Genomic DNA, 17,752 nt, shown 5'->3' with positions numbered 1-17,752 from the left:
TAATGGAGATATATGACACATGAATTTAAATAAATATAGAAGTATATGTTTTAAGTTGAACAATAAAAATAGCAGAAGGGTGGTGCTGCGGATTTACCATTAAAAAGAAATTAAAATAATGCATTAACGACAACGATAGAGGTTAAAAAAAAAAGGTCAAAAACAGTGAGACACTATAAAGCAATGATAAAGCATCGTCAAATGGTCCTGTCCCTTTCATTCTGCAAAAGTGAACACTGTTGTCCGTAACACGGTTTGAATGAGAACGCGCGAAGACTTGAGAGAAGACTTGGGCACCTGGCCTTCCAGTTGATCTCGTGACTGCTTGTTGAGACTTGAGAGAATTATTATCAGTTCAAGATCGATCAAATCTTTTCGTATTACTTCATACTTCAGATTTCTACTTTCTTCCTTGCTCTGTTCTAGATTTCTTCTGTGAACTGAATGGTTTGGATCTCTGAGATTTCGCTTTGAATTAAACATCCAGCGTTAATGAGATTGAATATCTACATAGATTCTGCTTCCGTTTAATTTATGCCTCAAGAGCAATGGCGGATTCAGGATCTTGAGCCGGGGCCAGGGCAGTGAATAAAAGGAAGACATTTTTATTTTTTTAAAAATAACTATTTCTTTTTTTTTCTTTCTTTTTCTTTATTCCATATCCAGCTTTTAATTGTCAATTTGTAAGTGCAGCAAACTAAGAAAAACATTCACTTAATTTATTCTTGAGTTTTGAGTATTCATTATTTATCATTGCTTTTTTTTTTAACCAGTCCATGAGTAGTATTTAGGATGAGGAGCCAGTCTATTTAGTCATATTAATTTTTTTTATTTTTTAAATAATTAATAAAGAATATTGATATTTAGGTATAGTGAAATTGTGGGCTAATATTTATGAAGCTAAGTTAAAAATTTGAATATATTTGGGTTTAAAAAAATAATATTGAAATCAGTTTTAAAGTTTAAAATATAAAAATAAAAGGGTGAAAAGTATAATAAGCAAAAGTTGTAAAGGTTAATAGTATCCGTTTCTCATTGCTACACTTCGTTTGTTGAAGTTCCTATTTCGTTCGTTTGCGTGTGTATATTCTTTCTGATTTTGTATTTTTCACTTTTGTACTTTCGTTCAGACTCTGAATCCTTGCAATGGCACTTGATTTTAATGGAGTTCGGTGTTCTTCAAGCTCTTACGGATCAACTATGAGCCGGAAATATGATGTGTTTTTGAGTTTTCATGGTGAAGATACTCGCACAGGCTTTACTGATCATTTACATGATAATTTAAAACGCAAAGGATTAAGAATTTTTAGGGATGAAGAAGGACTTGAAAGGGGAGAATATATCAAGACAAGTTTACTACAAGCAATTGAAGAATCTCGTTCTGCAATTGTTGTGCTCTCCTCAAGATATGCTTTTTCACCATGGTGTTTGGATGAGCTCCAAAAGATTCTTCATTCTAAAGAAGAGTTGAGTCTTCAAGTATTTCCAATCTTTTATCATGTAAATCCATCTCGTGTTAGAAAACAAGAGGGAAGTTTCGAAGAAGCATTTATGGATCATGAAAAAAATTTTACTCAAGACAAAATGAAGGTTCAAAAATGGAGGCATGCTTTAGAAGAAGTTGCTAGCTTATCTGGTTGGCACTTACCGGAACGGAGGTAATCTATACGTCTCTCAATAACTATCATAGCCTTTTATTCAAATAAACTATAACCACATCAAGCTTTATTTATTTCCTTTTATATTTTTTTTCGTTTTTCGAGAGTTATGTTACTTAAAGCTTTCACTAAAAGAGTCCGGTTTCGGCTTGTTGAGTGCTCATCATAAAAAAGGATCTGGAAAATCTAAATGGTCTAAATTTTTTCAATTTTAATTTTATAAAATAAAATTTATAAAGTTTTTTTGATAAATATATTTATCATCAATCTAGATAGAACTGATTAAATTTGGATGGTTCAATTTAATGTTATAATTTTCATAAATTAACTATCTGGATGTACTCTGAACAGTCTAGATTCACCATTAAATTTTTATCTGCAAGGCCTAGATTTAAAGTTTTTATTTTTATTTTATATTTATTAAAATAAAAAACTTATTAAAAAAGTTAATATTAAATCTGTCTTATATAGAGTACATCTAGATAATTAATTTATAAAAATTATAATATTAAATTGAACTACTTCGAGTCTCAAATTAAATTAGTACTGTCCAAATTGATGATAAATATATTTATCAAAAAATTATTAATTTTATTTTATAAAATTAAAATTAAAATGAAAAAAATATGAATATTTTTATAAAATTAAAATTAAAATTAAAATTAAAATTAAAAAAATTTGGACCATCCAAATTAAATAGATGGCCTAGATCCTTTTTTATGATGAGCACCGAAACCCTAAAATATAGTATAACGTTAAAAGAAATTGCCATGATTTTAAAAGTTAGCAGTGAAATTGTATCAAAAACAAGTTTAACGTGATAGACACTTCTAACTTATAATTTAAAGGTCAAGGATTTATTTTATCCTATTTTAAATGATGAGTCTTAGAACCAGGCTAAAATGAGGAAAATAATTGTAAGTAAACTACAGTTTAGTTAAATTAGATTTATTCTTATTATAAAAAATTAAAACCCAACTGTTTCCCTTTCCAATATATTAATTTAATAATTACGATAAAGTAGATATAGGCACATGGAAATATTCTCAATAATTGTAAATTAAATACTAGATTTCAAAAGGGGCATGATGCCTATACTTAGATCTAGGGGTTTTGTTTATATATATATATATATATATATATGTACATCAAGGAAGTTAAATTGATGTGAATATTCTTATTAATTAAAGTCAATGTCGGCCGATGCAAATAAATACTAGAAGCTACATTCAGCTCTTCTATGAATGAAACTATCACTTATTCCTACACTATCACTTATTCCTACTAAGTTAACTTCAGTTTCATGGTAAACTTAAAATTTTATGATTCAATTGACTTAAATGAACATGTTATTTTCAGGTAAAAAATAGATCATACTATAACTCTTTTCTTTTTCTATGCAGATCTGAAACAGAATTCATTGAAGGATTTGCTAAAGAAATTATGCCTAAGTTACATGATGAATCGCCATTTGACCTTGGTGGATTAGTTGGAATTGAATCAAAATTAAAAGAGTTGGAATCAATCATAGAAAGTGAGTCAAAAGGAGTTCGATCTATAGGAATATGGGGAACAGGAGGCTTAGGCAAAACTGCTCTTGCTCGAGCTTTTTATGATCGGAAGTGTAAAGATTTTGAGGTTTGTTGCTTTCTTCATAATGTCAGAGAGACAAACGAAAAAGGTGATTTGATTTTGTTGCAAAGAAAACTTATTTCTTCTTTGAATAAAAGCAGTTTGGAAGTGGATGATTGTCATCAAGGAATGAATTTGATAAAAAAAATGTTAAAGGATAGAAAAATTCTATTAGTCCTTGATGATGTGAGTGATATAGGCCAACTTGAATATTTGGCTAGAGAGCAAGGATGGTTTGGCAATGGGAGTAGAATAATAATAACAACAAGAGATAGGCATTTGTTATCATCGTATAGTGTATCTACTCAACACAACATCAAATTCTTGAGTGATGACGAGTCCTTTGATCTTTTCTATCAACATGCTTTTAAAGGAAAAAATCAACCAACTGAAGATTACTTGGAGGTTTCTAAAAGTGTGATGGAATATGCTGGAGGCCTTCCTTTGGCTCTTAAAGTGTTGGGTTCTTTTCTTTGTGGAAGAACTATAGAGAAATGGAAGGATGCACTAGCTAAGTTGAAGAAGGTTCCTCATGATCACATTTTGAAGATACTTAAGGTTAGTTTTGATGGATTAGATGAAAAGGAGAAGACTATATTCTTGGATATTGTTTGCTTTTTTAATGGGATGGCCATAGGCCGTGTCATTCAAATTTTAGAAACTTTGGATGAGGATCTTCACCCAAAAATTGGAATAGATGTTCTTATTGACAAATCATTGGTAATTAATTCTGAAGGGCATTTGTGGGTGCATGATACGTTTCAAGATATGGGTAATTATAGTGTTTCTGAAGAGTCACTTGATGATGTTGGCAAGCGTTCTAGGATATTTTCTTTGAAGGCTGCCGATTATATCCTAAAAAGAAATAAGGTAACATCCCTTAAGTTTTTGTGATTGTTACGTGCACAATTTATTTAATAGTTTATTTCATGAATTTTATACATGATTAACATGACTTATCATTTTATAGGGGACAGGAGCAATTCGGGGTATAGTTCTAACACTAGAAAAATCATTTGAAGCTTTTTGGGATCCCGAAGCCTTATCAAAGATGAGTAATCTCAAGTTACTTATCATTTCAAGTGGCTCATCACATGTTTCTGACTGTCAATTGAAACTTCCTCGCGGACTCAAGTCCCTTTCCAATGAGTTGAGAATTATTGAATGGGAGGGATATCCTTTAGATTCTTTGCCAAGACGAACTCAACTTGATGAACTTGTTCATCTGAAAATGCAGCATAGCAAGTTAAAAGAACTTTGGAGAGAAACGCAGGTAATTATGGTCTTTCACTTTAAATTGTTTGTCCATAATTTAATATATTTATTATTAACAAGCTTTTGGTTTTTGAGGGCATATGGATTTCTTCCTTCTTTCTTTTCAGTCGCCACATAAGCTCAAGTATATAAACTTATCTCATTTAACACACCTCATCGAAACATACCCAGATTTTGATGGAATTCTTGGTCTCGAGAGATTGATTCTTAAAGGGAGTTCTAACCTAGTTGAAATTCAGCAATCTTTTGGCCAACACGAGAATCTTGTCATGTGCAAAAACATTTAAAAACCTTCCAAGAAAATTTGAAGTGAATCGCTTAGAGATTTTCTTCTATCTGGTTGATTTATAGAACACTATTATAGTTAAACTACCTGAAACATAGGCCAATTTGTTTAGTCCTATTGAATTAAATTTGATGGGCAGCACAAATATGATTTTTTTTATATAAAAATTATCATTTAAAATGAAATTTAGTTAGTCAAAACAACCATAGTTAATTGCCTTTCTATTAAAAATAGTTATATTTGATTTTAAACAATTTTTGTTTTTATAATATTTTTTATTTTTAACTTTTACTTTTCATGTTGGCATTCAGGTTTTAGGAAGGCTTAAATGCCTTGATTTAAGGCATTCATTAAAACATTTATGGCCTTTCTTTTAAAGATAGTTATATGTAATTTAAAGCAATTGATACTTGTTTAAGATTTTTTTTTTCATTTTTAACTCTCTTTTTTTCATGTTGGCATTTAGGTTTTAGGAAGGCTTAAGTACCTTGATTTAAGAGATTCAAGAGATCTAATCAAAGCACCAAATTTTGATGAAATCCCTGATCTTGAAATACTCATTCTTGAAGGTTGTGTAAACCTTGTTGAAGTACATTCATCTCTTGGACGCCATAAGAATCTTGCCAGGGCCAATTTGAAGGGTTGTAGGATTATTAAAATTCTACCAAGTAAGTTTGAGATGAAATGGCTACAGACTCTTATACTCTTAGGCTGTTCAAAAATCAAACGACTTCCAGAATTTGGGGAAAGCATGAAATGTCTATACCAACTTGATGTGGAAGAGACTAGCATCACAAAACTACCTCAATCACTTGTCAATTTGACTACTCATGCTGTTTTAAATCTTAGGAATTGTGTAAACCTTGTTGAAGTACATCCATCACTTGGACACCATAAGAATCTTGCCACAATCAATTTAAAGGGATGCAAGAGTATTAAAATTCTACCAAGTAAGTTAGAGATGAAATGCCTGGAGACTCTTATACTCTCAAGCTGTTCAAAAATCAAACGACTTCTTGAATTTGGGGAAAGCATGGAGTGTCTATCCCAACTTGATGTGGAGGAGACTGGTATCACAAAACTACCTCAATCACTTGTCAATTTAACTACTCTTGCTGTTTTAAATCTTAGGAATTGCAAAAGTTTGGTATGCCTTCCCAATGTGATTCAATATATGAAGTCCATTAGAATTCTCAATTTTTCTGGTTGCTCAAAACTTTCAAGTCTTCCAGAGGTTTGGAATGAAAATGTGGCTTTAGAAGAGCTTGATGCTAGTGGAACTGCTATAAAGGAAGTGCCTTCATCAATTTGTCAGGTAAAAAATTTGAAATCATTATCTTTTAGTGGATGCACTGGACAAGAACAATCATCCTTGCAAAATTTCTTTTGTAATTTCAGCTGGTTCTCTAGGATTACAAGGCCTTCAATATCCACTGGGTTATTGCTGCCCGCTTCTTTACCAAGTTTATCATCATTAACAAACTTAGATTTTAGTTATTGCAATCTCTGTGATGAGTCCCTTCCTAATGATTTTAATGCATTGTCATCGTTGGAGCTGCTTGATCTGAGTGGAAACAATTTTGTTAGCCTACCTAGTGGCTTTATCTCTAACCTTTTAAAGCTCAACTGGGTTATCATCAATCATTGTCCAAGGCTTCAGTCATTGCCACGACTTCCACCAAATATATCTTGTACAGATACAGGTGATTGTCCCTCAATGACACTTAAAACTTGGTCCACAACAACTATGGGAATTCTTTAAACAATTTGAAGATAAGGTTGGTTTGATTTTCTCATTAGGATGTTTCTCACACATTATAATCATTATACTTATCTAAAATATATATAAAAATATAGCTTCAAAATAGCACGAATGTAAAAGGGCGTTACATTTTGGATGTTCTTGAAAGTTTAATTATATGGTTGTTTCTTGAATATTATAATCATCACACTTCTTTAACATGTTAATAATATTTGTTCCAGGATGGCTTCATGTCAAATTGGTGGTTCTTTTTAAATATTCCAGGAAGTGAAATGCCATCATGGTTTTACAATCAAAATTACTTCTATGAAAAGGCTTGGTGGTTCAAACCAAATGTGTCAATTATAGCGGATATAGATGATCAATGCCTTTCAAGTAAATGTTGTGGAATAGCTGTATGCTTAGTTGTAGAAGGACGTGGTTTTTCATCTACTACTATTGAAAATGAAGGACCAGTGTTGTTTTGGAGTCTTATATTTCCTTACTGGCCGAGCGGGTTCACTTGGTTTGGGCTTTGGCGTAATAGCCAACTCATTTTATTATTTATTCCATGCTTTGATAAGGGAAAACATCAAATTTCTTTTCATGTTGGAGAACGGGCAGAAATAAGAAGTGTGGGTGGCGTGTGGTGTGTAAAGAAGATGTTGAAGCATTACGAAGAACAATGGGTGGAGGATGCAGTAGCAGCAATGATTCAGACGACTGCCACACTTTTAATGATGATGATGTGGACACCCAAACACCTCTTGCTAAACGCCAAAAATTGGAATAAATGGTTCCAGGTACGCACGTCAGCATTATCTTTTTTTCCCTCTTTTTTTTTTTATGGATATCTAATGCTATTTTTGTTACATATATAATATCAGCAACATTAACATTATTCGCCTACGTTACGGCCAATGGCAGTCGTTGGTTAAAAAATTATTGTATTATTAATCTCTACAATGTCACAGAATTTTGATTTCATCTTTATAATATAAATCTAAATAATTTTTAATTCAATCTTTATTATTATATTTTATCAATATATTGCTACATATTTGAAAATATTTAGCTATACATATAAAACTCAATACTTATAAAACTTAATCAGCATGGACCTATTTTAAAAAATATGTAGACGGTGAATGTACAAATATCAATGTTAAGAAATTAGACCTACTATTAAATCAGCAGAGGTACTCATTCATGGTTCAATGGTTAAATCGTGATTTAAACCATAATTCAACTAGTCATGAGTAAATTGATATATTTTAAATTTTAAACAATATATGTTTATAATAAAAATAAATAATTATATATTATAATAAAAGTGAATTTTTAAATTTCAAACAAGATCATAAAAGATAAAAAAGGAAATATACATTGTTATTCCATCATTTAAATCCAATATACATAATTTATAGTTTATAACTTTAAAATATGTGCATATCTACATATTCTATACATATTTCTTGCATATTTGTTCTTCTTCATTTATCAATGTTTATTATGTATAAATATGCATAAATTTTAGTTTATAAATATGAACTAATTTTTTTAGAAAAATATTAGGATCAATTCAACTAGATTTTTCACTAATTTTGATCGATTCAAGACCGATTATGCTAATTCTTGATTGGTTTTCATATTAGCCAATTCTCTGCTGTGACTAGACTGGACTTAGGATTGATTTCCAGTTCAACTGGTTGAACCGATCGAACTCGTCTGATTTTAACAACATTGACAAATATAAACTTTTAAACTCATTTGTTTGATTTATTTTAATTGTTCACTTTGAAGTTCTTTTTCTTGTAGGTTTTTTCTTTGCGAGGATTCTTTGTGATTGAATGGTTCTTGAAGTTGGTTCCTGCCAGCTTGCTCTTGTAGTGTTTTTTAAACCTTTATTTTTAAAGTTGAGCGTGAATTTTAACTAAACATCAGGAGATGTTGCCTATTGATCATTTGGTTTAACTACATCTTTCTATACTGAACTTGGTTTTGAGGATTAACTTCTCATCACCTTCAATGTGATTTAGTGTGGGACTTCTTAAAGTATGTGGTGTGATTTGATGTTTTTAAAATTATGCTTGCAAACTCGACATTATTACAGAAATGGGTTGTATGACTTACAAGATTGCACATATAGGAGCATTTTTTCCTAAAAAAAAGTTCCTGTACATATGACCAGAACAGGGACCGTTTTAAAATATAAAGTTTCCCTTACATGAAAAGAATATATATATATATATATATAAAGGTTTCCGTAACACATTTGAAAGCTTTTAAGACGCATAAATTCCTATACACCTTTTTGTTTTGTTTTCCCTTGTTTTTTAATGCATGGGAACCTCTACTTTGACAAACACTTCTTGAATAATTTTTTTTATTTTTTTTTAAATTGTATTGCTGGAATCGATTTTGAAGAAAAAAACTCTTAAAAAATGATATACTTATAATAACATGAATCTTTTTAATTTTTTTAAAAAAATCTATAACAATGTGCTTAACTATATATATATATATATATATATGATCTTTTAGTACAAAATGTTTCAAGCCTTAAGGAATTTATAAACATTTAATATATAATACATATATTATTTTCAGAAAAAGATTTGGGTGTTTGAACTAAACTTGAACCAAATTGGCCTGAATGTAATTATATGTGATTTTTCTAAGCTTGATTCTAAAAATTTTTGAGCTTATTTCAATTTATTCATTAGGTTTGGTTCAAATTATTGGCTTTATCTACAGGAATATGACTCACAAATTAAAGTAAGTCCAAGAGATAGGGGAACCAAGTTCCAAATGATGCTAAAAAAATCTTGGGCAACTAATGTTCAAAATCACACAAAGGACGTTCTCATATATTCAGGGGTTGCTCATTTGATAAAATTGTAATGATACACACACACACACACAAGATAATTGGAAAGAAATATTTTTGTATATCTATGCCTATGTGTGTTAATTAAAAGAATGTCATATATAGGAGTCCCACAAGAAAATTGGTGTAAAGTTAAAATATTTTATTCATTATCATGCAAAAGGTTACTTGGTTCACAGGTTAAATTGTGAAATGCTATTGAATGATAGTTTTGTGAACTTTCACGGATTGTGATAGTACTGTCACTATTAAAAAAATATAAATTAGCGAGGAAATTTAGCGAGAGATTGTCTATTCCTCTCTAAAATACCAAATTAGCGAGAAAATTCATAAGGGATGTTAATTTCATAACTTGATTTAAAATTAGCAAGAAAATTAGCGAAGAACTGTCAATCCCTCTCTAAAATAAAAGAATTACTGAGAGATTGTCAATTCTCCTTTAAAATAAGGACTGTCAACTTGGTTCCTTAAGTTTCTCTTATTTATCGATTTAGTTTGTTAAGTTTAGTTTGTTTATAGCTTTGGTCTTATTATTGGGCCACACAAGCTCCTAGACACACGGACCTATTATTGGGCCTATTTTCAGTTACCTTTTTGTTTTTTGCATTGTCACTTGCGTTTGGGTTTCTTCATTTTTTGAGCTCCAAAAAACATTGGGCTAACAATTTTTGTGTTCAGTTTGCCATCACTTGTTGTGGAATTAACATATAAAATTTTGAAAATTTAAATTTAAATATATATATATATATATATATATCATCTTGTAATTTTGCAATCAATTGTTGCATAATTAACCATTATAAGAGTGTTTTGGTGATTTTTTTTTTCTAGTAAAACATTTTTATTAATAAATAATCATATTGAAGAGCACCCTTGGTCCACATTGTTGTGTAGGACAAAAATGAGGAAGAAGAGATTGGGCAGTGAAGGGTAACAAAGGAGGTCCAACAACAATGGGGAAAAAAGTTGGCAGAGTAGCTAGTCAAAGGGTGAAGGAGAAGAGAAGCAATGAGAAGGTGGAGAAGAAGGAAGAAGGCTATGTAAAGAAGAAAGGAATAAGACATTGATGTCAATACAAATTTAAATTGAGGATATTTTGGATTGAAAAAATCCATTCCTTGGGAATGGACCCATTCTCATGGTCTCTTTAATGGAATGAAAATTACCTCAAACAAGGTAATGGGCCATTCCATTAAAATGAGTTCACTTATATACCAAACAATTAAAATAGTCATTCCTTTATTTATTTTTATTCCATCACCCATCATTCCTTTGTACCAAACGGCTTTATAGGTAAGTATTACCTTTTAAAATTTTGAAAATTTAAATCTAAACTTATATATATATATATATATAAATTCTCATCTTGTGCTTTTACAATTACTTGCCATAGAATAAACCATTGTAAGAGTGTTTTGGTGATTTTTTTAGTAAAATGTTTTTATTAATATATCACCGTATTAAAAATGTTAAACAAATATTAGACTCCACACCAACTATGAGACTTTTATGAATTAGGTTTATTATAGACTTTCTTTAAGTGAAATGCTTGTTGTTAAAATCAATCCACATTCAAGCGGACATTTGTCTTTTGTCTTTTTCCTTCTTTCTCTAATTTCTTGCTTTTATATTTTGTTTTTCCTATTTTTTAACTGTGTTTGAACTATTTGTCATTTTTTTTTAAAAAAAGAAAGCATTCCATTAAATATTTAAAAAAAAACTAAAAAAATGAACATAGCCAATTAAAAAGAAACAAAGATGAAATAAACAACAGAGAAAGATAATTGAAACACGTTAAAAAAGAATCGTAGGCTCATTGATGATTTCTATCCAAGTCTTCTATGTCTTCTCATTTAAAAATGTTTAAATTATTTTTACTATGCAAATTGTTTTGTTTAAATTTCTCTGGCAAAAACTTATATAATATATATATATATATATATATTTTTTTATAGTCTGAGAGAGAATGAAATAATTTAGAGTCCAGATATAGGAATCAACGGGATCCTTTTGAATTATACTAAATATTTTATTGCGATTTTAAATTAACAAATTTTCACAAATTTTTGTAGTTATTATTGTCTATGATTTTTTGTTTTTGTGTACCGAAAAAAAGAAAGAAAACTAATATATATTAGCATGCTTACTTTTATGTTCTAGGAGTGCTCTGTTTATTATTGCCACGTTATTCGAACATTACTTTTAATGAAACACAATAATTAAATAATGGCGCTAGGAGTTACAAATAAAAGTTTCAGCAATTGTTGAGTTCTACGTGCTTTGAATTTTTGGTTGTGATTTTATCACATAGAAAAATCACTGTATTTTTAATTAGATGCATGAAGAGGTGGCTAAGACGTGTTTTGAATCCCTGCACTTTGCTTAAATTTTAGTATAGGTTCTTACACCTTTTTTTGTTATTTTAAGTTTCTATATTTTTATTTTTTGCTGTTCTAAGTTCCTATAGTACTGCTCATGAAAGGATTTAGAACAACAAAAAAAAAATGTAAAAATCTAGAACACTGAAAAAAATACAACTTATAATAAAATTTGAATAAAATACAGGAATTTAAAGTTATGTTTTCTTATTTATTCACATTAAAACGGTGATGGAAATTAGTGACTCTTGAATGGGATATGTAAATAATCCAAATTAGATTTAAACTGTTTAAATCTAAAATTTTTATTTTTTTTGGGTTCAAAAATCGTTATTGAGGCTTTTAAAAGGTATGTCACCTAACCTTTTAGTCCATGGATTTATTTCTCTGAACACCATGACGCTAGATTGGCACGGAAATTTATTTATTTTAGGTTATTTATGATTGAAAATTATGTTTTACTAATTTACTTATTGCATTTGAGGATAATATACATATAAAAAGGTGAAACAATTTAAATTGTTAGAAACTTATTTATTTTTTACGTCATATATCAAAGTATACAGAAGCATATGACACATGAATTTAAATATAGAAGAATATGTTTTAAATAGTACAACAAAAATAAAAATAGAAGGGAAAGGGTCTGAATGGGATCCATCTTGGATGCTCATTTGGATCATCCAGTTGATTTAATAAATTATTTTATATTTTATTAAAATTAAAATTTATAAAAATTATTAAAAAGTAGTAATAAAATCTTTTTTATTATTAATCAAAACTAGGTTTAATTTAGAGGGTTTAATTTAATAAATTAATATTAAAATTTTATATGTTAATTATCCAAATGTATTCTACACTGTCCATATTTAAAATTTTTAACTTGTAATTTTTTTAAAAAATATTTTATATTTTTATTAAATCTAGACTAAACAGAATACATCTAAGTAATTAAAATATAAAATTATAAAAATTTTAATATTAAATTGAACCATGCAAAGTACATTTGGGCAGTCAATATATAAAAATTATAAAATTTTTAATATTAAATTAAACCCTTCAAATTAAATACAGATCTAATTGTTGATAATTTTTTATAATTTTTATTTTAATAAATATAAAATATAAATATAAAATAATATATTAAATTTAAATTTGAATGGTTCAGGTTTCATCACCTTAACAAGCACCCAATATGAATCCGTTTGAATGTGTAAGATGTGAAAAAAAAAAAGGTGAAAAAGCCAATAAAGCAATGAAAAGCATTACACGGTTTGATGCTTGAAAGCATTTTCCTTCTCATTCTTTCTCCACTTTTCTTTAATTTGAAGCAGCTGGTGACTTCATCATATTACTTTGAAATCAAACATATCTTTCAATATTACCTCATCATTCTTCATGTTTCTGCTTTCTTCCTTGCTTTGTTTTAGATTTATTTTATGAATTTTGCTTTGAATTAAACATGGAACGTCGACGAGAAAAAAATATATAGAATGATTATACTTCCATTTAATTTTTGCCTAAAGAGTGAATGAATCTTGCGGTAAGAGAAAATCATGCAATTTATATTATATATTGTTTTCTCCAGTGAAATAGATTATTTGTTGGTTTCTGTCATGGGACTTTGTGTGGCTGTTGAAAAGTTTTTCTTTGAAACTCAAATAGACAGGAAAATTTGTCATGGAAATTTACAAAGTTTAGTTTATTTATCATTTTGATCCTTATTATTTAAAGAAGATGTAACACTATTGACATTTGCTGACATGGATAACAAAATATTGATGATATATAGCTAGGTAGATTAATACAAAGAAGTGTAGTTATTTATGTAAAAAAAATAGACACAAAAATTTTAAAAATGAAGGAACAAAACAGAGCCTAAATGATTGGATTAATAAAAATTAAACTAATTCAAGGATTAATTTATTCGCATTTAACTACATACATTTTACACATTAGATTAATTTAAGACACTAGATCTATAATTAATTATGACTAGCTTAAATAACTAAAAGTTTTATTATCCCCATTGAATAATTTTATACATATGGTGCATTTTTAAGTGGAAATTCTCTTGTACAATTAGCATAAAATGCTTGATTACATGACATCTTTGGGAGTGTCCTTAGGACATAAACGCTCCCATATGCTTATTCTAAAAAGCGCTTTAGAAATGCTTCCATATTTATGGGAGAGCTCGCTAATAGATCTCGTCAAAATTGCTGCTTCAACACTCTTGTTACAATAAAATGCGTGATCCTTTGCTAATAGTATTAGTTGTTTCTTATTTGCCATAGTTTATGATAGTCAATTAAATTGATTAGAAACGTTAAGAGACTCACACAAGCTCTTAGACATATGGGCCTATTATCGGGCCATTTCCAGCCACTTTTTTGGTCACTTGCATTTCCGTTTCTTCATTTTTTGAGCTCTTTATTTTTTAAAAAAAAAAAACTGAGCAATTTTGTATTGAGTTTGCATGTACTTTTGCACGATGCATATTGAATCTTCTAAAGGTGATATATTTCGATCTAAGATTTTGAAAATTTAAATTTAAATATAAAAACTATATTTATATTGTCATCTCGTGATATACATGTTCATTGACAATTATTAGCTAATGAACTAAAAACTCTGGTTTCTATACACAAGTTATTTAATTTGCTCTTCGAGAATTCCTGCAAACCTCTTTCTCTTCTCCTTTTTTCTTCCTTCTGCAATATTATTAGGTATACTAACAATTGGATTGTAATAACCCATAAAGTTTTGTGTAAAAAAAGAAATTAAAAAATAAATCAAAAAATGAAAAAATTAAATTAAATAATTATAATGTGTATTAATTATACTTATATTAATTTTGGGACCATTATGACAAGAAGGAGTATTGGTGTAGTGGAAGAATGCATGCAACACAACCATCAGGTCCCAAATTCGAATCTGACTAAGACCAAAATGGGGATTTTATTTTGTTTTTATTTTTTGAAATTACCAAACTACCCCTCTTCAATCTAATAAAGCTTATCATCCCTTTCTTTGATTGTTCGAGATCTGTCGAGAGAGAGACAGAAGTGCTCTGCCTCATGCTTCATTCCTTCACTCTTCCTTTGTGTCTTCGATTCCTTCCTTTTCGTTTTCAGCCATCACTGGCGTGACCTTTGACCGCTGATCTATCACAGTTGGCTAGAGTTAGAGCTCGTTTTTTGCTGTTGGAAGTCGACCAAAATCTCTTCCTTCTCCCTTTTACGAGCTCAGCATTTCACTGGGTTGAGGTATAGATTATGGGATCATTTTGCTTGTGCTGCTGTCGAGTTTTATTTCTATTGTGCTCTTGGTTATGATGCTTCTTCTCTCTACTCGATTTTGGCTGCTACTCTGTTCCTGTAAACTATGTCCACGCGTTGCTAACGGGTGGAAGAAATCAGGTTGCGGAATTGGTGGTGCTGGTCATGAGCTGAAATTGACGCTGATTTTAGTCTTTTTCCTTTCTTTCGAGCAATGCTTTGTCTTCCTCATTTCCTTGCTCAGCTAGAGATCTCATCTTCTCTCTCTGTTTGATTGGCAGTCTCTTGATCTCTCCCTCTTTCATTGTTATTGGTGATTAAGGTGAGGATTTTTTAGCATTCTTCCTTTGTTGAGCCGTATGAGAGGGAGTGTGAGTTGATGGCTAAAATTATAGAGTTCTTTGATAGAATTTTGTTGCTTCCCGTACGTTGTAAGAAGAAGGTTCAAATTTGAGTTGAAAATTTGACTTAAGAAGGCTTGGTCGATATACATATGGGTCATAATTTTGGAATTAAATTAATTCTGTTTGAAATGGTTGATATAGTAAACGCAGGAGAGCTATTCCTACCGCATCCCCAAACAAGAAATTCGGTTTATTTGCTTCACCAGGTCCGAAAATGCCAAGAAGCCAATCCAAAAACAATCTTCCAATTCTCATCCCTGGATGTCAAGTTATACCTCAGCCACTCCTTATTTTGTAAAGAAAAAAAAAAAAAGTACAGAATCAACGTCAGACATTCTTCAACAAACCTATCCTCTATTTTATCTAACTTTAATTAATTATTATTATATCTAGGCTTTTGCTTACATGGTCTAATTCATCAAGGATGGGCATGAACCATAACAATTAATACAAGTCGACAAAGACACATCTATTGATGTCTTTATCTAATCAAGTACGTAGTCAAATTTAATCCTGGTTGCCAAATGAAGTTTAAAGGAAAAACTTATATACTTAACTTTATATACTTAAAGTGTTTGTTTTCAGTTAAATTATTTGTAGATTATTTATTCTATAACAACTTCTTATTATTGATATTATTAACATATTAAAATTCACTTGTTTTGATTTGATTGGATAAAAATATATTAAATATATAAGACTAAGTACCTAAGTTTTGTTGGTGATTGTTGAAACTGGCAGGTAGATTTAAAGTCTGAGTCGTGCTAAGGACACTGACCTTAAGAACTATTCCGTCACACTAGATTGTTCGCACGGCAGCTCTCTAGAATTAAACAGACTCATCCTGCAAATTAAGCAGGGACACAGAACAACAAAGACAAAAAGAATATACTCAAGCAACACAATACATAGGAGGAGCTTGAGAACTCTAGAGCTTGGCATCGGGTACACTGCACTCCTGGGCTATATATAGTGACAACCAGAAGGTCCCCTTAATAAACCATTAAACATCAATTTTAAAATAATTAAAACAAATTAAGCCTCATAACTTGGACGGTTTTGAACGTTAAAAAAGTTATTTAAATAAATATTAAACCCTTCTAATGCCATTAAATCAAATAAAAGGTGATTAAAATCTTTCAAAACTATAACTCCAAGTTGGTAAAAATAAGATTTAAGTAGGGGTTATAGAAATCAATATTAATAAATTATAACAATTCCTTTTGAAATACCCATGAATATTTTATAATATCCAACAAGTTTTGCCCTTGTCTTGTGTTTACTTTAGTATTAAATTATGCTTGTATTTTAAAAATCACGAAGAGAATGAAAATAATATGATTGGATTAGATTCGAATTACCAAGGCCAATTCGAATTATTCACATTACATGAATTTATTATATAATAAATTCTTATTATTAATAGTATTAACATATTAAAATTCAAATTGCCTTTCTGAGTCAGAATTCTTCACAACACATTCCCTTGTTAAATCAGCACCTCTCTCATAATTCCCACGCAAAACTTGTGCACAATAAACTTTGACGCTTGGAAATAACCTGCCAACCTATCTCCCCCAACAAAAGCATCATTCATAGCCCCTAAATCCTTCAAACTGAACCCCCAACACGGCAAACACTTTTGGGAGAGCATAAAATGTTCCAGCACAAGGCATTCACCTTCCTTTTATCCTTCATCGCTTTCCATATAAAGTTTCTCCGAATCCTTTCTAACCGCTGACACACACCCGCAGGAATATGTTGCTTTCTACGTTTGATATACATCTATTTGACCAGTAACTGCTAGTGATAAACACTGTTTCTTCCAGTTGCTCAACTTATTCTAGATTCTACCAATAAGAGATTGAAGCTTCCCTTCGTGATGAAAGCCTTCAAATAACGCCCCAATTCCTTGATAGAGTAGTAGCATGGGATAATGGGTGATGTGTGGGGGAGTTAGAGAGATATTTGGAACAATTATTATTTTCAAGTTATTTTAGATATTATCTGCTTAATAATATTTTTTTTTAGATTATTTTTCTGTTTTTTGTTGAGTGGTTTTAAGTTTAAGAGTGGCGGGTTATGGTACTTGTAGATTAAGTCAATAATTTTATTTATTTATGTATATTTTAGGTAGTTATCTCCCATATTATCTGAGTTATGGATTAAGGGGAGTATTTATAGGAATTGTTGGTCATTTTTTTATC

At 29.9% G+C, this 17,752-nt stretch overlaps 1 protein-coding gene across 1 annotated transcript; it reads left to right on the top strand.

Moving 5' to 3' along the window:
• The first annotated feature begins 1,146 nt into the window (after positions 1 to 1,146).
• On the top strand, positions 1,147 to 16,313 carry LOC129317408 (TMV resistance protein N-like). The gene is made up of 9 exons (XM_054961737.1): positions 1,147 to 1,658; positions 3,062 to 4,160; positions 4,261 to 4,563; positions 5,318 to 6,554; positions 6,878 to 7,395; positions 8,411 to 8,478; positions 15,037 to 15,240; positions 15,687 to 15,813; positions 16,287 to 16,313. The coding sequence occupies exons 1-9, from the start codon at positions 1,147 to 1,149 to the stop codon at positions 16,311 to 16,313; spliced, it is 4,095 nt and encodes a 1,364-aa protein (XP_054817712.1).
• The last annotated feature ends 1,439 nt before the right edge of the window (positions 16,314 to 17,752 follow it).

The sequence above is a fragment of the Prosopis cineraria genome, unplaced genomic scaffold (genome assembly GCF_029017545.1).
Source record: "Prosopis cineraria cultivar Desert tree isolate PC_DT_omini unplaced genomic scaffold, ASM2901754v1 PC8, whole genome shotgun sequence".
Taxonomy (NCBI): Eukaryota; Viridiplantae; Streptophyta; class Magnoliopsida; order Fabales; family Fabaceae; genus Prosopis; species Prosopis cineraria.
The sequence above is the reverse complement of the archived record's forward strand: the minus strand, read 5'-3'. Positions and strand labels throughout refer to the sequence as shown.